General features: G+C 32.2%; 1 protein-coding gene across 3 annotated transcripts in view; it reads left to right on the top strand.

The window, feature by feature from the left end:
- BCHE (butyrylcholinesterase) overlaps positions 1-25,054 on the top strand; it is a 73,685-nt gene that overhangs the window by 6,520 nt on the left and 42,111 nt on the right. For all 3 annotated transcript variants that reach the window (XM_036017636.1, XM_036017635.1, XM_028505257.2), the window contains exon 2: positions 92-1,616. In XM_036017636.1, coding sequence (XP_035873529.1) covers positions 100-1,616 — 1,517 coding nt within the window. In that variant the 5' untranslated portion in view covers positions 92-99. The remainder of the gene's footprint in view (positions 1-91; positions 1,617-25,054) is intronic.

Below are 25,054 nucleotides of genomic sequence, written 5' to 3'. Positions count from 1 at the left end.
AGCTACTATACTGATGATATATTAGTTATCATCAACAAAATATAGTGCCAGATGTATGAGGCTGTTAAAACTTGCTACTTATCTCTTTCAGAAACCAATATGCAGAGCAAGGGTATAATCATAAACACCCAATGTCTTTTGCCGTTTCTTCTGCTCTGGGTGCTTATCGGGGAATCACACTCTGAAGAAGACATCATCATTACAACCAAGAGTGGTAAAGTCAGAGGGATAAACTTGTCAGTTCTTGGTGGCACAGTGACAGCCTTTCTTGGAATTCCCTACGCACAGCCACCTCTTGGTAGACTTCGATTCAGAAAGCCACAATCCTTGACCAAGTGGTCTGATATTTGGAATGCCACAAAATATTCAAATTCTTGCTATCAGAACACAGATCAAAGTTTCCCAGGCTTTATTGGGTCAGAGATGTGGAATCCAAATACTGACCTCAGTGAAGACTGCTTGTACCTGAATGTTTGGATTCCAGTACCTAAGCCCAAAAACGCTACTGTGATGGTGTGGATCTATGGTGGTGGTTTTCAAACTGGAACGTCATCTTTGCCTGTTTATGATGGCAAGTTTCTGGCACGAGTGGAAAGAGTTATTGTGGTTTCAATGAATTATAGGGTGGGTGCCCTGGGATTTTTAGCTTTACCAGGAAATTCTGAGGCACCAGGTAATATGGGCTTGTTTGACCAACAGTTGGCACTTCAGTGGGTCCAAAAGAATATAGCAGCTTTTGGTGGAAATCCTAAAAGTGTAACTCTCTTTGGAGAAAGTGCAGGAGCGGCTTCAGTGAGCCTTCATTTACTCTCCCCTAGAAGCCACCCATTGTTTACCAGAGCCATTCTGCAAAGTGGATCTTCTAATGCTCGTTGGGCAGTCAATTCTCTTGAGGAAGCTAGGAACAGAACATTGACCTTAGCTAAATTCATGGGTTGCTTTAGAGACAATGAAACTGAGATAATCAAATGTCTCCGAAATAAAGACCCCCAGGAAATTCTTCTGAATGAAGTATTTATTGTTCCCTACGGTACTCTCTTGCAAGTACCTTTTGGTCCACTGGTGGATGGTGATTTTCTCACTGACATGCCAGACACACTACTTCAACTTGGACAGTTCAAAAAAACCCAGATCTTGGTGGGTGTTAACAAAGATGAAGGAACAGCATTTTTGGTATATGGTTCTCCTGGTTTCAGCAAAGATAATGACAGTATCATAACTAGACAAGAATTTCTAGAAGGTTTAAAAATGTTTTTTCAAGGAGTGAGTGAACTTGGAAGGGAATCGATACTTTTCCATTACGCGGACTTTTTAGATGATCAAAGAGCTGAAAAATACCGGGAGGCCCTGGATGACGTTGTTGGGGATTACAACTTCATATGCCCTGCCTTGGAGTTCACCAAAAAGCTCACAGATTTGGGAAATGATGCCTTTTTCTACTATTTTGAACACCAATCATCTAAACTCCCTTGGCCTGTGTGGATGGGAGTGATGCATGGTTATGAAATTGAATTTGTCTTTGGCTTACCTCTGGAGAGAAGAGTAAATTACACAAAAGCTGAGGAAATTTTGAGTAGATCCATAATGAAACGCTGGGCAAATTTTGCAAAATATGGGTAAGTGCCAATTTTTGTAATTAGTCTGGTTTTGTTTGTTTTGTTTTGTTTTGCTTAGCTTTGCTTGGTGTCTGGTGCAGACTTCATTAAAAGCGCAGAAACATTTAAAATATTTATTCTCTTTGTACTTTAGGCTGGTTTTGCTTTTTATTGCATAGTGGATTTCAGTTCTTTGCATTGGCATGCTTGAAAGAAACCATCAACAAACTTTTATGAAACAATATTTTGTGATATCATTTCCCAAACAGTGCAGAACACTTTAGCAATGTAAGATGGAGTTGGTACAAAAACAGATGTTTACCTTGAGAATTGAAATTACTGTGACTGTGTTTTTTAACCTGAAAGTTCTTAATGTTCACAGGTTTCAGAAAGAGTACACATTTATCTTCTTATTCTCTTAAGCAGGGGGACAGTGGCAACTGACACATGCAGAAACACGCCGGCTCAGGGAAACCACAGGGCAACACAGGCATGGGGCTGGTTCTTAGGTTGCCTGATATACAGAGTTTGCCGTTTTGTTGAATTTTTCCCCATAACAGGTTTGCTTAGAACTTTCAGGTGACATGTGCCAGGAGCTACAACATTCCTTGTGTTTAGCTAAACTGTTTTTCCACTTGAGGTGTCATATGGCTGATAATAAGTAAACAGAACTTTACACAATAACATGTTTTCCCTCATATAATAAAAACAGTATAATATATCCTCAAGAGTCAGCTCTGGCTGGTGTGGCTCAGTGGACTGAGCATCGGCCTGTGAACTGGAAGGTTACAGGTTGGATTCCCAGTCAGGGTGCATGCTTGGGTTTCCAGCCAGGTCCCCAGTTCTGGGTGCGTGAGGGGTAACTGATCAGCTTTGCACATATTTCTCTCCCCCTCTCTCTCCTTCCCTTCCCCTCTCTCTAAAAATAAATAAATAAAATCTTTAAAGCAAGAGTCAGAAAAAATAATCTGCTTGAATATATACTTTAATTTGTATATTTTCTATATATAGAAAATAAGACTTTTAAAAAACTGCCTTTGCAAACCAAAAATGAATTTTATGGTATACATTGGAATAACTTGTGTCATTTAGAATAATAAAAAAAATAGAAATGTGGGCATCGCTTTTTAAAAAGAGTACTTATTGGAAATCACCAAATAATCGATACATTAATCCAATCAGTCATACTGCCTTTTATAATTGAAAAGAATGTTGATAGTGGTATTACTATTTTCTGGTTTTCTTTTCCTACTCCCACTTGAAAATTATTGTAATCCATGTTACTCTGTGTATCTTTCTACAAAATGCTTTTTGTGATATAATTCTTTAAAAATGTTGATACTAACTCATTGTGCATAAAGCTAAACTTCTTCCACCTGGCATTAAAAAGTCTCTCTAATCTTGCTGCCAATCATATTCCTCAACAGGGCCTGGCTGCTTGTTAGGGCAGTTATGTCGTGGGTATCAAAGATTTCAGGCTTTACCTTGTTCTTGCTCTGTGCCCTGTTTAGGACAATTACCCTCTTTTTTTTAATAATACAGGTCTTGCTGTTTTTTAAGGTCCTCAACAACTAATGTTTCATCAAGTGTATTTATAATTCTTAGAGTTTTAATTGCTTCAGACAACCTTTTTGCTCTCACAGAAGTTATTGACTGTTCCTAGTCCTTACACTATCTTTTATTGTATCCTGAGCCTCCTCAACTACACTAAACTTGCTTCTTGAAAGAAAAACTGTGGTAATATCGGATACTCATTAAAGTAGTGACTTGGGTATATATACATAACTAAGATTTAGTTAATGATTGAATGAGAATCTGTAAGCTAGCATGAGTAAAAATATAATTTTATAAGATACATGGATTATTGTATTATTTGAAATTGTGCAATATCTTGCGTCTTTTTAATATTAATTTAAATGTCTGCTTAAGAGTTATCTTGTTGCTAGAGCTGAATTAGAATTACTTATAATTTATTCTGTTCTTTTCCTAAAGGTTATATTCATATTAAATTAGTTAAATATGTTTTTACTTCTTACAGCTCTAGAGATTATAATCAATTTAATGAGAAATATTTCTTAAAATTATTGATGCCTATAATTTTAAAGCACTTTGTATTTTGCATGTTGAAATGAACAAGAAATTTATGTTTTCTCATGTCACAATGGAGAACACTGAGAGTCAGATGAGGTAAATATCTTGTTTATGGCACTGGCTAGTGACAGATCAAGCAATAGAATCTGTGATACTTAATAGAACAGATTGTTCAATCTTAATCTATTTCTATGCTTAACATATGTTAATGGCAAATAAATGAGGGTTGACACATTTTAATTATAATGATAAATTCATGTACATAAAACTATAAACCAAAAGATTAAATTAAACTTTTTAAGTAGTTTAGTGATAACAAGACACCATTTTAGTTGATAGGTTGCTGTAAAGTCAATGATTACACAGCTGAACAGAGATATTTCATATTTGTTAAGAGTTGACACTATGGCAAACATAATGTTAATCTTCTGACAGGCATTATCCTTTTTCAAAGCAAACTTGTGAACAAATATAGAAACTTAGAATAGTTAAGTAGGCGCCAATGAAAACAGTTGGTAAGTGTTTGGGTTGGAAACCTAACTCTGATTCTCAATCCAGGTAATAACATCTGGAGCTGTTATTAAGTGTCACCATTGGAAATGTGGTTGCTACTCGTAAATAAAGGCCTGAGAAACTGTTGAACTTCCTGGTATGCACAGGACACTCCCCATTACAAGGAACTAGTCATTCTAAATGGCAATAATAAGAATATTGAAAAATTGCAGATATATACTTCCACATTTTCCAAAAACATACATTAAGAAAGGTAAAAGTAGAACTAGGAGTTATAATTATCTTTCAGAAAGATTCAAGATTGTGGTTTATAGAATGTGTTAATAAATGCTTCTTCTTAAAAAATGTCAGGCATATACTGTATATTTCATTACAATTAGATTCAAAATAATGTTAAATTTTTCTTTCTGATTTTTTTACTGTGTCATTGAGTTATTTAGTAGTCTGTTATTTAACTTGCAAATATTGGTAAAATTTTTAGATATCTTCTTATGGATTTCTAATTTAACCTGCTTCTAGTAAGGTACTATACTCTGTAAGATTTCCCTTTTGAAATATATTGAGAATTATTTCATTACCTAATATATGATCAATATGGGTGATTATTTTTTGTGCTCTTGGAAAAAAATGTGCATTCTTCAGTTATTCGACATGGTGTATTGGTGTGTTTGTAAATAACTAATTCATGGTTTCTCAGGTCTTCTTTTTTTATCTTAAAACTGGTTATTTATTGAATCATTTTGTCTGGAACTTTATTTCCTTTTTCTTTTTTGTTATTCAAGTACAATTGTCTCCATTTTCACCCCACCAGGTCTTGTGATATTCTTTCTTTTTGTTGTCTACTTGTTTCAACTTTTAGAAAAATAGGTATTAATATCTTCAACTAAAATTGTGGTTCCATTTATTTCTCCATTTATCTGTGCTTTCTTTCCTTTTACAACTTAAATCAATGCCTTCAATTAGATGCGCATTTAAAAGATTACATATTCCTAATTGTTTTATCATAATGAAATGTTTCTCTTTGTTCTGAAATTGGCTTTGTCTGATACTGATAGAAGCATAAAGTTTCCCCTGCTATGTTTACATAATGCATTTTGTTCCATCTTTTCATCTAACCCACCTCTGTTTTTTTTAACCTTCCTTAGAGTTGGTATAATTAATCCATTAACATTTAATGTAGCTATCAGTATGGTTTTCTTTAAGCATATCACCTTGTTATATTTTTGGTTTTTTAATTTTATTTATTAATTACAGTTTACATTCAACACTTTTTTGTATTAGTTTCAGATATCCAGTGCAGTAGATAGACATTCATGTAGGTTACAAGTGTTCCCTCTAGTAATACAAGCAGCCACCTGGCACCATAGTTATAACAGTCTTGCTAACTGTATTCCCTATGCTGTACTTTGTATCCCCATGCTTCTCTTATAACTAGCATCAGCCCATCTTAATCCCATCATCTTTTCTAACCTGTTTCCCAGCACTCCTGCCCTCTAACCTCCATCAGTTTGTTCTCTGAACCTATGAGTCTATTTCTATTTTATTCATTTATTTTGTTTTTTAGATTCTACATATGGTATTTGTCCTTCACTGTCTGGCTTATTTTAGTCTGGCAAAGCAAAAAACCTTGCTTTATTTTGTTTTTAATTCATTGTTTCTATTGTGCTTCTACAGCTTTATTTTTGCATTAATTAAATTTTTAAATTTATTTTCATTTTTATATAAATGTTTTGTTCCCCTTTACTTTTTTCCAGTAGTTGCTTTAGTACCAATAATCATTTATTTAACATAGAGCAGTCTACTTAGAGTTAATATTGAACCACTTTTAACTTTGCAAGACATTACCCACTTTCTTCACAATTCTTGCTTCCCATTTCCTATTTTACTCTTACTACTCCACGAATGTAAGAAATTAATAGTATCCCATGCATTCTTCTCCATATTTTTATATTGTTGTCACATATTTAGGCAATGCATTAATATGAAATCCCTCTTGAATATTACTTGCTTTAAACAATCAGTAACTGCAGAAATAAAAACAGAAAAAGTCTTCTACATTTACTTACATATTCACCATTTCCAGTGTTCTTGATTCTTTCCTGTGGATTCTAGTTTTCATCTGGTGTCATTTTTCTTAATGCCAAAGAACACTTTTAGGATTTCTCATTGTGCAGGTTGGCTCATTACAATCCTGTCAGCTTTCTTTTATATAAAAATATCTTGAATTTACCAAAATTGAAGGATATTTAAAAAAATTATTTATTTTTAGAGAGGGAAGGGAGGGAGAGAGAGAGAGAGAGAGAGAGAGAGAGAGAGAGAGAAACATCAATGTGCGGTTGCTGGGGGTTCTGGCCTGCAACCCAGGAATGTACCCTGGCTGGGAATGAACCTGGGAGGGATATTTTTTAATAATACAAAATTTTGAGTTTTGTGAGTTGATCTTTTAAAATATTTTTCTTTCATTAGTACAAAAGTGTGTTCAATTGCCTTCTTGATTTTTCAGTTCTGGTTTGAAGCATGCATTTATTTTTATAATTATACCCTTCATACAAAACCTCTCCCTCCCTACCCCAAAGTTAATTTTAAAGTTTTCTCTTCACCTCTGATATTCAATTATTTGTTCATAATGTTATGAAGTATGATTTCTTTGTATTTTTAGGGGTTCTGGGGTTCTCTAAGATACTTCCTGTTAACTGTAATGTCATATTTGAGATATTTTGGGTCAGTATTTCATCAAATATTCTTTCTGCATCATTCACATTTAAATCTCCTAAATCTCCAATTATATGTATTCTAAGTTGCTTAATTTTATTCCACAGGTCACTAAAGTCCCCTTCCCTTTTCTTCAGTTTTGCTTCTACTTTTCAAATGATTATTCTTATTGATTTTCCTGTAAGCTTACTGATTCTCTATGTTCTCCAATTTTAGTTGAACCCATCGATTGAATTCTTTTTTATTTCACTTATTTTAATTTTCAGATCTAAAATTTCATTTTTTTAGTAGTTTCGTTTCTTTGCTAAAGATTCCTCTTTGTTTCCTATGTTAGAAGACATTGTTCTTTAAGTTAGTAAACATATCAAAAATAATTTCAAGGTTTTGTCTGTTCATCTAATATCTGGTTCATGAGTTTAGTTGTTATTTTCCTATTTCTTTACATGTGTAATAATTTTCAAATTTTTGCTAAACTTTGTGAATGATATGCAGTAGAAATTCTCTATTATTTTATCCTCCTCTGAAGAATGTATGCTTCCACTGAAAAATATGTTTTATTTTATCAGGCACTTAAATTAAAGGATGTGTATACACTTGAATTGGTCTCATATATAATAGGCTTAGTTTTATATTTTGTTAGAGTGGATCCATGGAACATCCAAGATACTTTATAGCCCTCCAATTTGGCCCATCAAACTCAAAAGTCTGTCTTCACTGAGGATATTGCAGATGATTGGTTTAAGAATCTGTTAGGTTGTGTATAGACTCAGTCCCATTATATTCCTTACTAGTGAGGCATGAGCTTTCATTCAGCTGAACACTGAGTATAAATGAGGTATTAATAAAATGTAAACAAAATTTGTCAGTTATATATGTATATATGTATATATGTGTGTGTGTGTGTGCATGTGTGTATATATATTTGGCTTAGATCTCAGCCAAGGATCTACAGGGAACCCCTGCAGAGAATTCTAGTTCACCCCTTTGCCTAGTTCTCTTCTTTCTGGAGCTCTGCCTTTACAGACTCTAGCTTCTTCCATATTCCATAAGTCTTATTTCTGTGTCTTAACCTCAGTGGAGGTACTGTACTCTGCTGAGGCTGAAGCATCCTGCATGTTGGACAAGGAATTATCCTCATAAGTAGCCATAGTAAACATGGACTCATCTAGAAGTTCCCCTGGTTTCAATCATCATATTCCTGCACCATCTAATATCAAATTCCTGAAACCAATTGCATTGTTTCTGTTGTTGTCCAAGTATTATAATTGTTCATGTTGGGAATGCTAATCCACTTTCAGTCACTCCACTATGGACAAAGATGAAAGCCCAGCCTCTCTCAGATCTGTATTTTAAGGGAAACTTAACCTTTCATTTCTCATTCAGTTACAAGAACTGATTTTTTCAGTTACTTTAAAATATTGAATTAATTTCCAAAGCATACATAAAAATTTTTATTATTTGAGTCTTTGACAAAAATAAAGAAAACACTTTCTGTGGTAACATTATGTTGTTCAAATTCAGTATCTTTAGTTGCAGTGTTTATTAGTTACAAAACAGAACCATAAGTAGGCCTTTGCTAGCTGGAATTACCATCCATATATATTTTGATTGCTCCTGCTTTAACCTCAATTCCATCTCTAAGAATGAACTTAAAATCTTACACAAATAGCACAGATGTCCATATATGCATTGTATCCAATATATGGTAGTAGTATATGTTGAAATGTCAGTATACCATATATCCATCAATTATTCATCCAGGCAATAACTTGGTGACCAAAAAATTAAATTAAGCATCACCTAGTCACATCCTTCCAACACTATCCCAGTGATACAGGAAATTGGTGAATCAGACTTGATTTATCAGCAAAACCAGAAGAGCTAAAGAAGGAAAATAAGACCAAATACAATTACAACAGAAGAAGATCATTATTCCAGTATCCTTCTAATTGCCTCCTACTGTTGTAGTGAAACACTTTTGTTTATTATATGAATATTATATGAATATGATACCCTCTGGTATCATATTCAGAGCTTCTCTCCTGGATTAACTCAAGGGCAGCCGTTCCCTGAGTAGCAATGCAGTCTTCCGTGTCATATGTGATTGCCCTGATGTGTCCAGTGTTAACCTTTCTACAGATCCTATGTATACATAAACTGAGGCATGTTATGTAAAATTTCTTACTGTTTTCTTAACCTGCAAAATGGGGATATAAATATGCCTCCCTTAGAGACATATTGAAATATACCTTATTATTGACAGGGGATTGTATTTCTCTTTTCCATGAAAAAATTAATTTTTTCCTCTACCTAGCACAAACTACTTTAATCTATTTTTACCTGACATTAAACTTGGGTTCCACTCTAAAAATGTACAATTTTTGGCTTAATGTTAATAGATCAATTAAGTTTTCAAACAAATAAAGGTAAACAAAAATTGAGCCAGTTAACATGCTTCTGGTTCTTCTCCTTTTCTTTTTTTGGTGATAATTAATTTATTTAGAGAACCTCTGAAATGACTAATGTTTCCTAACAAGTTTTTGCTAGAAATAAATGTTATGGCACAAGTCGCTTTTATTTTATCCTATTTTGATATCCTGAAAAACAACAATTAAAGTAGTTGTAAGTATCTTTACACCATCATGACTGCTGCTATTCTCATGTATTTTATTTATTGTTTACTCCTTTACACTGCAAGGGAATTTATCACAGAAGGTATGATTTACTAAATAGAAATAAAACTATATAATTAAACTGTCATTCTCATAGTTCAATAATCTACTTAAAAATGAGAACAATTTTTGATTTTTGTGCTAGAAACTAGGTGTGGTTAAATTAAATGCAACGTCCTAATTTCTTAGTTCACAAGATATTTGTAAAATAATTGAGATAATATAAAAGTAAGGACTTTTCTGTGTACTAAATTGTAATTGTAATCATTAAAGTTACAGATTTTCCAGATTCCTAGAGCAATGCACTTTGTGATTTGAATTGTTTAGGAGATGCAGACACACACACACACACACACACACACACACACACATGAAGGGATGGGTGTTTCATGTGCATTACTATAGCTGCATTTACTACTAGAAATGCACTGAATAATAACATACTGAATGTGTATAATGTGAAGTTGCTTTAATAATATATAGTGTTTAGTAGATATGTTCCTAGCTTACTTACTTATATATGAAAGAAAAATAAAGCAATTTAAAACACAATATTTTAATCCTACTTATTTTTCAAATGGGTATATTTGTGTTTTCTTCATGTACTTCTTGATTACTCATACCTGGCATTGTTTTGTGCTTCTAAAAGTAATAGAAAAACTGAGGAAAAGTAACAAGCGAAAGTGGAGACTCAGCACTCCCTTATTCTAAATCTCCATATAGGAAGTTAGCATGTGTATGTACTCAGTGCATGGATTTTATGCAAATCCCTTCACTAAGAAATTAATTTTAAAGTTACACTTGAATTTATTCAATTATTATACCTTTCAATATTATATTGAAATAATATTCTAGGATATCATGACAACACATTTTTTAAAATATAGCAAAAAGATAGTTGTTAAATTTAGTGTTAAATGAATGCTACGATTGCACCAATGAGGTATAGAATACAAGAATTTGAATAAAACATGCTGAAATGATGACACTATCAAACATTTTTTTTTCAGATGAGAAAAGTGTGGTTGTAGAAAAAAGAGAATTGGATCAAATAGGGGACAGAACAAAGATTAACTATGACTCAAGGCTATTAACTTCATTTCCTTGTATTATCCATTTACCAGGCTGCTTTCACTGTGAATTATTGAAAGCATTCATTAAATATGCTTAGGAAATGCATTTGGTTGCAAACTTATAATTTTCACATGTTAGCATGCTGATACCTGCCTGGTTAATGTTACAGAATTAAGGACAGAGAAAAGGCTAAAATTAGACATCATGACATAGAGACAAGTTTAAGTTTGTGAAAGTCTGTCATCTGGCCATCTAGTCCAATTATTATCAGGCATATAATTAGATTTTCTGACAGCTAATAGCTCATGTAGTTTCCAGAGTAAAGAAAAAATCCTTACCCTCTGATTCTATAATTATTGTGGTGCATTATCATAATTAACCTAACTGGAACATTTTGATGGCTTTGCAAAAGGGCAAGGGTTCAAACCCCCTTGGATTTATTTTATTAGCTATCATGATGGCATTAATGTTCTGTTATTTCAAGTCATTTTATCCCTGCTAAGGACTTAGGTAAGGGATTATTTTTCAAGAAATAAAACTGTAAACATTAGCTGCAGCATTCCTGCTAAAGTACTTCAAGTTTACCAGATAAAATACATATGTAGGTGGGGGAAAAAGTATATTCATTCATGTAACTTATTTGAAAAGGAAGGATTACATCATGAAGCAATTTAAAGTGTACATAAGATCACTTACAAAGCCATTTAGGAGTGCAGCAATATTTTACGGTCAGTGACAGTGGAGTGAGGTGGAAGAATCAGATCCCCAAAGGGCTACATCTGTAAAAAGAGCTATAAAAGTAAAATACGTTTGGCTAAATGTTTGAAAATACTCTATCTACCATAGGGAAGAGGGGGAAAAGTAATGCTTTTGCACTATAAGGAGGCTCATTAAAACATGAAAAATCATCTCTATAGGATCCATATACTTGGAAGTAATGTGATTTGTTCTCCATATTTTCCCAAGTATGTTCTATATTTGAAAAAAGTATCATATTTGTAAATCTTAACTTCAGTCTCACATCAGAATTAATCAATTAGTTGCAATTAAGTTGATAATATAAATGTAATATATACATATAAATAGTATAATAAAAATATAATATGAATGTAATACTTAACAAAACTTGTGAGATACAAAATATGTAATACTTTAAACAACTTTTCAAATACAAAATAGCTTCAAATGACAAAGAATGTAATGTAATGACTTTAAATATTTTTACTGTATAACTGATATCTGGTTTCTACTTTTTCTTCATCAAAAGTAACTACAATGTGTTTGGCTAGATTGAGGGTGCTCCAAGAAATTATCCTTGCTCACATTTGCCGTCCCACTCAGTAACACTCAAGGTCAGAGTGCTGGGAAGCACAGCTGCATTTTCTTTTTATTTTCTATGTGTTAATACACTTCCTGGGCTTCTTCCTATTATTTTTATTTTTTATTTTTTAGATTTTATTTATTTTATAGAGAGGGAAGGAATGGGGGGGGAGAGAGAGAGAGAGAGAGAGAGAGAGAAACATCAATGTGCGGTTGCTGGGGGTTATGGCCTGCAACCCAGGAATGTACCCTGGCTGGGAATCGAACCTGGGACACTTTGGTTCCCAGCCCGCGCTCAATCCACTGAGCTACGCCAGCCAGGGGGGCTTCTTCCTATTATTATAATAGTTATGCTAACCTGTTGGGGTGACTAACAGATTTATCATAAATGAAACGTTAATATTTACTTGCCAATAGACCACTGTTACGCAAAAGCAAGTGATTCTTTACCTTATATATATTAAATTGAATTATTTTGGTGTATCAGTTTGAAAGGATTGACATCAAAATAATGTTTATTTTATTAGTGTTAAAATATTAATTAAAGTACATTTTCTGATAATCCATTTCAAACAAAATACCCAATAAACAATGTTGTCACATGTTAGATTTCATGTTTTATTTAAAATCCATAATGTCAGTTATGGTTTTGCTGGTTTGGTAATATTTCTGGAAGTACGCAGGATTACACATTTTATCAATCTCCTTAAAATAAGAAGTTATATTTTTATAGGGCACTTGCTAATCACAAATTAAAAATTTTTGTATGCAGATGTATCATGTATCATGGTGATTTGTTTATATTTAGTCATTCAACAAATATATTTGAAAGCCTATATGCAGCAAGCATTACCTAGGTAATGGGGATATAGCAACAATGAAAAATATGCAGGAAAAAAAGGTTAAAAAGAACAAAAAGAAAAATATTGGGAAGAAAAGCACAGAGAAAATTTCTACTTCACAGGGCCTTACAATCTAATAGAAGGAAAAAGACAATAAATAAATGTATAACATATTTCATAATGACCAACTCTAAAATGACTAAACACAGTTAGAAGCATAGAGCATGATATGAGTGAAATCATGTGGATATCTAGGAGAAAGTAAAGTTATCATGGGAATATCTTGGAGAAGTTTTCTCAGAAGAGAGAACAGTGAGGACATGCCTATGACTGAAGTTTCTAAGATGTTGAAAGAACAAGAAAGCTAGAATACGTGAGTGGTAAGTGGTGGAATGTAAAGTCAGAGAGGCATAGAAGACCAAGATGTATATGAGATTTGAAGCTTAGATAAGTCCTCGGAATCTACTTTAAATGAAACAGTAAGCCACAGAAGATTTGGGGCAGTTGTGTTAATGATACTAAATTTTATAATTATACTAAACTTTTGCAAGCATCTCTCTGAGCAGTAGGTAAATAAGGGTGAAACAGGAAGGCTAGGAGGCCATATAAAAATGTAGGTGAGAAATGATTGTGTCTTGCATTTGGTTTAAGTGGAAAGAAATGGCCAGATTCAGGATATGGTTTGAAAGAAGATGTGGCAATATTTACCCATAGGTTGGATATGCGATATGAAAGAATAAGTGGAGATGAGGATGCTCCCTGGATTTTGACCTGACTTACCAGATGAACAGAGGTGTCATTTCCTGAAAGGAGAATGACTACAGAAGTGTATAGTTGGGATTGTGTAGTCACAATTGCATTTTAAATTTAAGTCGCTTATTTGCGGACACTTGGAGCAACAAAATAGCTATTTGCACTCTGAAGTCTGGAAATCAAGAGAGTGGTAGGAGCTAGAGATACAAATTTGGTGCTTAACAGCATGAAGATGACATTTAAAGCCATGAGACAGGATTCTGTCATTTATGGCGGTGGCAGACAGAGCAGATGTCTGAGTACTCCATGACTAGAGGTCAGGTGGAGGAAGAGCCACCTGAGAGAATGACAGCAGGGAGAATAATAGCCAATGTGTTGGAAGGGCAGCTAGGAGAACAAAATATCTCCCCAAGATTAAATGAAGAAAGCATTTCAAGGAGGGCGCTAATATATCTATCAAACATAGGATGAATAAAATGAAAACTACATGGAACTCTATATAAAGGTCTGTGGGGTTGGAAATGTGAATGTTATTTGTAGCAGAAATATGTGATGTTTTGAAGGATTTGTAGGAACAAAAACTTTAATGAAGATTCCAGGAAGAACAGGAGGAGAATAATTAGAATTGCAATTTGAAACAACTTTCACAAAGAACTTTACTCTGAAGTGGAGCCAGGAAATCAAATCAAGGTATGTGGGGACAAGGGAGGGAGTGAGGTTTTTTTGTTTTTGCTTTTATGTGGGAGATATCACAACATGTTTCTATGCTGATGGGAAAGGTACAGTGATTAATGTGACTAATTTGGTTTTGCATCAGCATCATAATCACCCACCTAATTTTATTACATTATTTATTTTCTTTTAAGAAAACAGTGCATCTAAATACAGTGCAAGCTCTTAGAAGTGAGACTGTTTGTAACTTGGATTTTGTGGAGAACAAAGTAAGGGAATCAAAGATAAGAAACAATGGGGAAAAAAACAGCACCCAAATATTTTGAACACCAGAACAATTTATCATGAAACATTTATTTGATACAGAGTTGGAACAAAAGTAGATTAATAATAATGATAAATATTATAACAATCGAGTCATACTACAGGAATAAACTATGTTTTTCATACTCACACCTCTAAACCTACTTTTACCCACCCCTGTATTTATTCCACATAAAGGGCTGTATTTTATCATCTGGACCCTATTGACTTGTAATGCGCCCTAAATTTTAGAGAATTATTTTATTTTTTGAGATGAGAGACACATTTATTGGCGGATCACTCCACAAGTTATATAAATGTATAACCATGATGTATACCTGAAACTAATGTAATATTGAATGTCAACTGTAATTGAATCAAAAAACAAAAAACAACCTGGTGTTCTGAAAAAAGAAAAAAGGCGAGAGACAAATCAGAAGCAGCAGTTTTCTGAGAACTAAGGCAGGAAGCAAACAAGTTTACAACAGACCCAGAGGTCTGAGACTAACAACAACAAGGCAAGCAGCTTGGGGAAGAACCTCTGATATGTGAACCAGTAAAAATAGCGACAAAATATTGATCCAGAGACCATGTTAACATACTATATAGGGTCTTTTATGTGTCTTTTAGCATTCAGGGAAATATGCAATGTAGAAAAATGAATTTGATAAAATAAAATGACTGTATATAGTAAAAATAATAGCACTTGAGGACTACTTTTTGCACATACGAGTTATACTATTAAATATACACTTAATACATAGTTATTAAATATAAAAATAATTGTATTTATGCAGTTTGAGTAATCCACTTTTTGAGCAAAATTGTTTCATTGCTTTTGTTTTTATGTTATGGTCTACTAATTAAAATTTAACATAGCTGCTTTTTCCATGGCTGATTTAAAAAATAAAAGAATAATTGTATTTATCTTAGTTATTGATAGTGTTCTGCAGCAGCTTCATTTGATAATTGTTGTGAAATAAATTTCAGTAAAGTTAACTTATAACAAGTAAATTGTAAAAAAAAAAAGGGGGAAACTATCACTAACTGCATATTTTCATGTATTAACCTTGCCTCAGATGGTTATTATATTCTTCCAGAAATTCCCCCTCTGTTTTATCCTTTGATCTTGCCATAGTTTGTCATATAAGACAAAATAACCGTGCCAGTTCTTCATTTTATGGTATACTAAAGAACAAAAAAAACATTTTTAAGAGAGAAAAGGAGTAACAGCTTGCCTCAAATACCGACAAGGAAACCCGTATTTAACAGGTTACTACTCATTTCAAACGGAAGAACTCGGTTCTCCGGGTGGGCACTGGAGCAGAGCCGATGGCACCATGCATCCTTGCTCTCAGGGGCAATTTGACTAGTGATGATCGCTGCCCCAGTGACATGGCCTTCCCTCAAGTGGAAAGCTGATGACAAAGGAACACACTCAAGGACAGAATGGGAACACATGTATAAAATCATAAAGCTATGTGAAGTCTGCAGTGAATCCCTTAAAATACACCTTTACCACACAGATGGTGGAAGCGTATGTATTAGAAATAAACACTCTTCCAGGACACTATGTAGAGCACATATGAAGATATTTTAAGTGGACATAATCTGCTTAGTAGAGACAATATGGATAACTTTCACAGACATTTTCTCTGTGAATTTGAATCTGCTGCTAGAAAATCACAACATAGAAATAAATTATCTGTAGCTTATATTGAGTATAACTGTAGATATTAAAACTAATTCTTCCTGTTAGATATATACTTTTAAAAATTCAGTAAGCGACAATTTAGCCTACCTAAAACATGCTATTAGTGTCTCCCAAATAAATCTCAACTTCTGTAACTGGAGTGAAAATAAAGAATGCATTTAAATCAGTTAACACAATGTCTATCACACAGCAACCATGATTAACAATGATAATGTAAATATTACTAGGAATCGTAAACATACAAAATTCTAAGATGTGTAAAACTCTACTGACCTCTGTGAAAGATCAAAGAAATAGTGGCAATTTTCAATGTGATGATAATAAAATAATGCTTAGCTTGATGACACTTTTTAAAAAAAGTTTGACAGTTAAGGAAATTTAAAGAGGGGCCATGTCCTAGTAGACATGCTTAAAGTCAACTTCTACTGTTATAAATTTAATAATCATAATAACCATGCCATCTTTTTTTGGAGAACTATGTACTCTTACAGTATCATATTATGTACTTTACCTAAGGAGGTACTGTAATATGAAAATATGCTACCCTTGGATTACAAAGAAATGTATTTTAAAATGTGTGAGATATTTAGAGAGGAAAACACCTAACAAACATTTGCCTTATGTGCCACTGATAAACTGATTTTAAATATAAGCAATGGGTCAAAATAGCTACACATGTGAGAGAACACAGGCATATACATAATGGGAAGTAATATCTTTTAAAGCACATTTAATGTAAAAAAAATCTTTAAACTCTATTTATGCATCTTAGCTTTTTATTACATAACATTTTACAAATAAAAGTGTTCTTTAAGTATTTAAGCTGTATTCATTATGTCACAGAGGAGACACAGGACACATTGAGGTCCTGACTGGTGTGGCTCAGTGGGTTGGGTATGGCCCTGCACAATGAAATGCTGTGGGTTGGATTCTACATAGGGCACATGCCTGGGTTGCAGGCCCGATCCCCAGTGGGGGCGTGTGAGAGGCAAAGGACTGAATGTTTCTCTCCCTTTCTTCTTCTTCCCTTCCCCTCTCTCTAAATATCAATTTAAAATCTTTTTTTAAAATATTCAAATTAAATATTAGTGTAGTCTTGACATAAAAGTTGAATATTTCATAATTTTTTAAAAATTAGAACTGCCTGGAAATTGGATTTAGCTATTTTTTGAACCTAGACTTTAATATTTTAACTCATGTTGGCTTTATGTCACCTACCCAAACCTGCAAATAGCCCCCATAAAATTAAGGTGAAACATGTTTACACTATAGAAAAATAAAAGTGTATCATTGTTTTGTCATTCACAAGATAAATATCATAGTATTATGCACATCCATTTATCATAACAGGAAATCATCTCATAATTATTTAAGGAATACAAATGCATTGTTTACTTTTTAAATGTACAGTACAAGGTAAAAAATGTAGCTTTCTCAGTATTGAAAGTCAATAATGTACAAAATCAAAAGGAATAAATAACTCTAATTATATCACTCTATAATTGATGATAGATTTTTCCTACACTTCACTTTCATAACTTGCCCATAGATAAGTTATATTCAGCATTTTTATAGTATATGCCTCTGTTTTATTGATATGAATAGCATTTTAGAAATATATACATATCAGTCTAAATGCTAATCAAATTAAGTCTTCTAAAGTTTTAGCAATTAAGATTATAAAAGAAGAGCAAATTGATATCTAATTAAAAAAGAAGATATTTCTTAAAGACAATCTTATAATAATGAATTATGTAGCATTTGCTTATAAAATATCCCTTATAAAATAATACCCCTTATAAAGTACTCCTTATAAAATAATAATTAAACATAAAAATGACTAAAGATTTATGCAAATTGTTAGTTTCCTAATGATGTCTATAACTGGTATATAGAATAAGTATGTATGTGACAAGTCCAATTTTTTTAAATTGATTTTTTATCAGCATACTTAAATTCATAAACAGTATCTAACATATCCATCACTCTTTTTTCAATAGGTGGTGTCAAAATACTTGACATTATTTAAAATAAGCAGGACCATATTTGGTAGTCAGATTTTTTAGTGAAATTTAAATCAACAAAATTGTAACCACAGTAATATTACTGTAAGTAATATACTGCTTACAATAAAATTTCTAATAATAAAATTTCTTCATTCTGATTGCAATAACTTTTAAATGAATATCTCAGTGTACTGTGCAGTGATACCTTTTTAAAAACAACTATAAATTTTTCCAAATGTGTTAAATATTATTGTGTTTTAGATAGGGAGAATTCAGCTATATTTCCTAAGGAAACTTATTGGGCAAACAATCTTCTAGAAAATATTACTTACTTGAAAAATGATCTTTATTATGAGAGATTGCAGCAAAAAAAGAAACAGAAAAGAATATCAGATAATGTCAAAAATAAACAAAGATTATAATTTAACTGTAAAGTACATCAATCTGCATCAATCTGCATCTAGTACATCAATTTTTTTCTAAACTTCCAAAAATATACCAGATGCTAGAAAGTTAAAGAAATTAAAGTGAGGAACCTAATGAAACTTTTTTGTTGTTGTTCTGTAATATCTATCTCAAAAATAAGAACTAAAAATTATTTACTGTTTGAGTTTTTATCTCCATTTTATTAACTAAATGAAAAAATCATGACTTGGTAAGAAAAATATGAAGTATTACTGTTGTAAGCCCAGCAAGGTGTTGTTGATGAGAGAAATTTGGGGATATGTGAGTCCCCCACATATAAAGATAATTAAAACTGAGACTGGATAAGTTTGTCAAGGAAGAGGATAGAAGCAGAAAGTAAATTTGAGTTAAAGTGATGCCTTGGGAAACTAGAATCTAAATGACAGGTTTTTTTTTTTTTTAATTTATTACAATCATTTAAATAGTGAGATCTTACTTGCTTCTGGTCACAATGACAGGGATTTTAAAGGTAAGATATAAGACGGGTATCTTTATCAAAAATTTCTAGGAAGGCAAGTGCAATTTTCAAAAGTCTTGCAAATGCATTTGGTATGACCCTTAATTAGATGTGTCTCCTCATCACCAATGTTTTCTGCTCCTCTTACTTCCCTTTAGATAGAGGATGACTAATTTATAATGTAGGAAGGAAAAATATACCTAAAATATTTTTTTCAAACTATACACACAAGAGCAGGCCAACAATACAGGAGAAAATAATGGTAGTAGCAAAAGAGACACAACATAAAAATAAATACATATTTAAATTAAAAACTATCTCATGGATATTATTCTCAACATTGTACAGATAATATAAACTGCTGATAAATGCATATTTGATAGAATGTGTTTTTAAGAAAGAGTTGGGTTGAAGATTTTTTTAAATTACAGTTTTAAAAAATGAAATACTATTTAATTTTAATTTCTCAATCCTAAAATTATTGAAATAAGTCAAATTAAAAACTGAAAATCTAAATGCTCACTTACATATGAATAGCTAGATGTTTCTTTCATCTCCAAAAAGGAACAAAAAAAACCAAACACCTTGCTTTTTTTTTAAATTTCCAACAAACTATTAGGGATTAGAAAGAGCATAGCCACTAGAGGAAGATATACTTAATTTTGAAGTCCATGTTTACCATGTAGTTGCTAAGGCAATTTATTCCTCTGTGTCTGTATTTCCTTAATAAAACCTACCTCACAGCTTTATTGGGAAAACATATCCAGTAATGTGTATGCTACTGTGGAAAGCCTGCAAGCGACAGCTGGAATGGACTGTTCACTACAATCTTCACTATTGCCCTGTCATCCTCATCAAATCCATGCTTCCCCTCATTAAATATTTTTATAAATATGTTTTTATTTATTTTTTATTTTTTAAAGATTTTATTTATTGATTTTTAGAGAGGGGATGGGAAGGAGAAAGAAAGGGAGAGAAATATCAAGGTGTGGTGGCCTTTCGAGCGCCCTTACTGGAGACCTGGCCTGCAATCCAGGCATGTGCCTTGACTGGGAATCTTAACTGGCGACCTTTTGGTTTGTAGGCAGGTGCTCACTCTACTGAGTCACACCAGCCAGGGCTCATTTAACATTTTAATAAGATCCATCATGGTTCTGAATACTCTGAAGAGATATTTTATGTATAGTTTACAATCACTCTTTGCAAAATGTATTTACATCCCTATTTTACAAATAAATCTATGACTTGTGAGTTAGGCAAATTGCCCAAGGTCACACACCAAGTAATATTTTTAATAAATGCTTTTTCTACCTCATTTCTTAATACTAAAATTGTTTTCAAATTATTCTATCTAAAGTAATTAATGCTTTAGAGCACCTAGTGTCAGAAAAAAATAACAAACTTTAAGTCATAAAATGAATATATTGCAGGGATATTGCATATCTTTATAAAACTACCATTCTCTACATGTAAAATAAATTTTATTTTACTTCTCAGATTAAGGATATTTTCATATTTCTAATTAAAAATTTATATTTATTACTTTTATATATTGTGTCCCATATTTATATTTTAAATCTCATAATTGTATATTAATTTAAACTGCTGAAAACATATCTGATCATATCAAGGAATATTTATATAGCTCTAATCTTAAAAAAGCATACACTTTAATGGAAACAATACTTTTAATTCTTTAGCATTACCTTAGATATTTTTGCATAAAATGGCTTTCAGGCAACACTGCCTTTAAATTCACAAGTTAGTAAATCATATTTTTCAGTAGAGAATAATTATCATTGTAGTTTTTATTGTAGTCCTTCTGCCTTGGATATAGGAAGTGAAATCCTGTGACTGACTTAGCTGTAATTAATGATAAGTCATACATTATTGTCACTAAAGAAGAGTCCGGAAGAAATCGCCTGAGCTGTATTTAGAGTCTGCAAAGTCCACTCCGTTCCTCCTTCTCGCATTCCTCTTTCTAGGTAAGAGCCAGGAAGCTGTAGCCAAGATGCAGGGCAGGAAGGTTTAAGATTCACTGGCATAATCCTTCTCCAATTCCTCTTACAACAATTTTCTGTGACTCAGTAGCCTGTTATGTGTTATTACATGCTCTTTACAGATATTTGGCTATACTTCTTGTCTTTATTCATAGACAATATTACCATCTGAGTTTTTAAATACTTATTGCACTTTTATTTTATTATTTCCACAGATTAAGTTGATGGACCTCTGAGATCAGGGACTTCATCAGTTTTATTCACTGCTCTGTGTGTTGCCCATAGAGAAGTTAATAAATTTCAATGAATGAATAACAAACCGCTTCCTGAAAAAATGTTCAATATTCTATCACGGATTCAAAAATATTCAACAGAATACTGGCCATATCATGTAATACATCTCCTGATACAAAGGCCTCATTGTCTCACAAATGAAGAGGTTATCTCTGGTCCTCAGGACAAAAAGGTGCTTGTGTGAAGACTTAAATGTTTCTACTTTCAAGTAAAACAAAATCTCTGTCATTAAGGAAATGTTAGGTATATGCTATGTGGGCAAAAGCAGAGAACCTTTGGGTAAACTTTATATAAAGACCAGTACCAGTACTAGTATAAAAAAGTTCTTTCCAAGAACGAGTGAAAAAGTAACCCCAGCGCCTGAAATTCCAGTAGGGCTTGAATACAGGTCTATTTTAACAACTAGAGTTAGTAATGAGTAAAGTTGTCTGAGATTAGAATGATCTTGTCCAGAAAATGACATATACCTAATTATGGAAAATGAACAACTAGAAGCTAGAATACCTTTCTGCATATTTCCTAGAGAGAATAAAATACTAAATAGATTAGAGAACATTACTTCAAGAAAAGTTCAAGTTTATTTAAAGAACAAAATATGTACCTTTGAGTAAAAAAAAATAAAAATGATATAAAGACTAGAAATTCTAGGGAAAATCTCCAGAAAAAAGTTAACTGCAACAATGTAAGAAATGGACATCTTTGATTATAAAATATTTTCAATTCCATGCTAATAAAATATGATGCTTAAATGATTAATAATTGAAGGCTTAACTGAAACATCATAAACATGTTCAATAATGAAAAATATAAGATAATTTTAATTTAATAAGTATTTGTCAAACAACATAATAGAAGACTACATATTGAAAAATAAGACAGTATATTATATGGTAAGTAGCAAATATTTATTGTTATCTATTCAATGTTAGTATAGATTTAACATTACTTTGGTAAAGTGTTTTCATCCATTAATTAAATTATGTAAAGTTAACCATTCAAATAGTATTATTTTCCACGATAACCATATTAATGATTACAAATGGAATATGGTTGGCTGCTCACTGTGGCAAATTTATCAAGCATGATTTGGGGGTTTATTTTGTATTGCAGTAAAACTTAAACTGTTTGTTGTGCTAAAAGTTTCCTTCAAAAATAGTGTCCTTTTCTTATATACAACTTAGCATGACATATTCGTTTCACCTTATTTTCCCCAGAAACGGTATTTTGTAAATATAAAAATAAAATCAAATATATACATTGTTAAAATTTTAGTTTGCAATGTGTTCATCATATTACTTAAACCTTTTCTTTGAAAAGTGGAGATGCTTCTATGTGTACCTTTATAATAGCATTGCACTGTATTCAACTACAATGCAATGGTCTCCTCATTTCAGCAAGCTTCCTGGTAGGCAAAACTTTTGCCAAGCAGCTTCCATTGAACACTAACTGTGCTAGGTTACATGGGTAAAAACAGGTGCACTCTTGGCTCTCATGGAATTTTTCTGTCAAATGGAGGTGCATATAGGGACCTCCTTCCAGCAAATAGTGTTCTAAAGGAAATAACTTTGAATTCAAGAAGAAATATTTGATAAGCTCAAATTACCCATTAGAGGAAAAAATTACAATATTTTAAAGTTGTGTATAATTTTTTAGAGCATTTGATTTCCCCAGCCCCTTGTAATATTCATGTTTCCTTAAAATCAAGCTATTTTAATACTTTTATATGCTACTACAAAATTAAGTTTTCATAACTTTTCCTTGGAATTTCTCAGGCTTATTTCTAGAAGAGTGGGCTTGTTGTCATCAACTTTATGGCACAGACTAAAACAAATTGTCATGAAGAAGAACACAACTGATAGAATTTGGAGGACTAAAAAAAAAACACTAATTTGTTTCAAGTCTGGGGTTATTATCTTATCTATCATCCCTGCTGTCTGCCCTCTTATTAAAATAAGTGCTCTAGTGTCATATGTGCAAATGCATTGGAACTTTCCACAAACCTCCAGGCCCCTCTGAGATTCATGTGATTCCTTCCCAAAGATAGCAATTGCTCTACTGACACTAGAAAACAAGTAGGTGCAAACAAAATTATAAAAGTACTTTTTCTGTCATTAGTGAACACACTTAGAAATTAAGCAAGATACCTGTATACATTTACTGAACTGATAAATAGAGAAAAGATGCAAGAAAATAAAAGAGGAAAAGAGGGGTATATAAAAGGAATTATATATATATAATTATATATAATATATTATATAACTATATGCATACTATATATTATATATACCTTTATATAATATGACACATATATTGTACATATTATATAAATATATACTGTTAAATATTATACAGCCATATATTATATAATATATCATAAAATTTATATTATGCAATTATATATAACATACATTGTATACTTATATAATTTGTTAATATAAAGATATTATACTATGGTATAGAAATATTATTATATATTAGATAAAGGAATCTTATATTATATTATATTATATTTATTATATGTTATTGCATTATAGCATATATTCTATATAAGCGACTTCTATAGTGTGTGTGTGTGTGTGTGTGTGTGTGTGAAGGAAGGCAGGAAGGAAGGAAGGAAAGAAGTAAAGAAAGGTTCTTGCTTCTCTCTAGATTAATCCATTATTCAGCCCAGTTAATTTTCTGGAGAGCTAGAGGCTCAACTTTGCCTAATATTCCTCTTTAATTCTCCAGGAAATTAAGCAAAACTTCTGTCCCAAAAAATGAGGAAGAAAGAAGAAATAATCTTCCAGACAATGAAAGTTTTGTTAATCCATCATACCAACACTGTAATAAAGATCTTTGAGATCCTTTGCCTGACAATATTTTGCCCTTTCAACACATGGAATTGTACAATGCAACCTAGTTGTAAAATGTGTGCACTGGGAATCAATTTGTTTGCATGACTCCCCCCAGTGACTTCCATGAAGTATTTAGGAAAGTTGGTTGAGTACAAAACCTCTTTTAACTACTAATGAAAATTCAAATGTTCTAACAAAACATAAAAAATGTATTTTAAAGTGGACATTTGGTTCCTAGTTGAAAGTTTAGAAGAACAAAAATCACATCTTAGCAAAGGTGAAAATATGTTGGAAGATTTAGATTTGGATTAAAAAGCATATAATCTTTGTGTGTGTAAGTCATTTTTTTACTACTTTTCCCTGCAAATATGATTGAATTTACCTCACTTACTAACAACTGGTGCCAGGTCCTTTGTTAGATGATTGTAATAAAAATCTTTTTTAAATAATTAGACAAAGTTCCTAACACCAGGCAGCACTTAAGAATTTTCACCTTGTATGTTGTATTTAGGTTTATTTTTAAAATAATTTTTTAGACCAATGTTTCTTTTTGCTTTACCCGGCATCCATTTTCATAGCACATGTCTAACCGCATTATAATGTAAATGGCCTTTGACCATTTCTAGTGCTGAAATCTCACCCCATATTATGCAGGTCTCAAGTTACTAGAGTTGCTAATTAATCTTCAAATTGAAAGATGATGTACAGCTAAATATACTTCAATTTTCTAATGG

The sequence above is a fragment of the Phyllostomus discolor genome, chromosome 2 (genome assembly GCF_004126475.2).
Source record: "Phyllostomus discolor isolate MPI-MPIP mPhyDis1 chromosome 2, mPhyDis1.pri.v3, whole genome shotgun sequence".
NCBI lineage: Eukaryota > Metazoa > Chordata > Mammalia > Chiroptera > Phyllostomidae > Phyllostomus > Phyllostomus discolor.
This window is presented reverse-complemented; position numbering and strand designations above follow the sequence as displayed.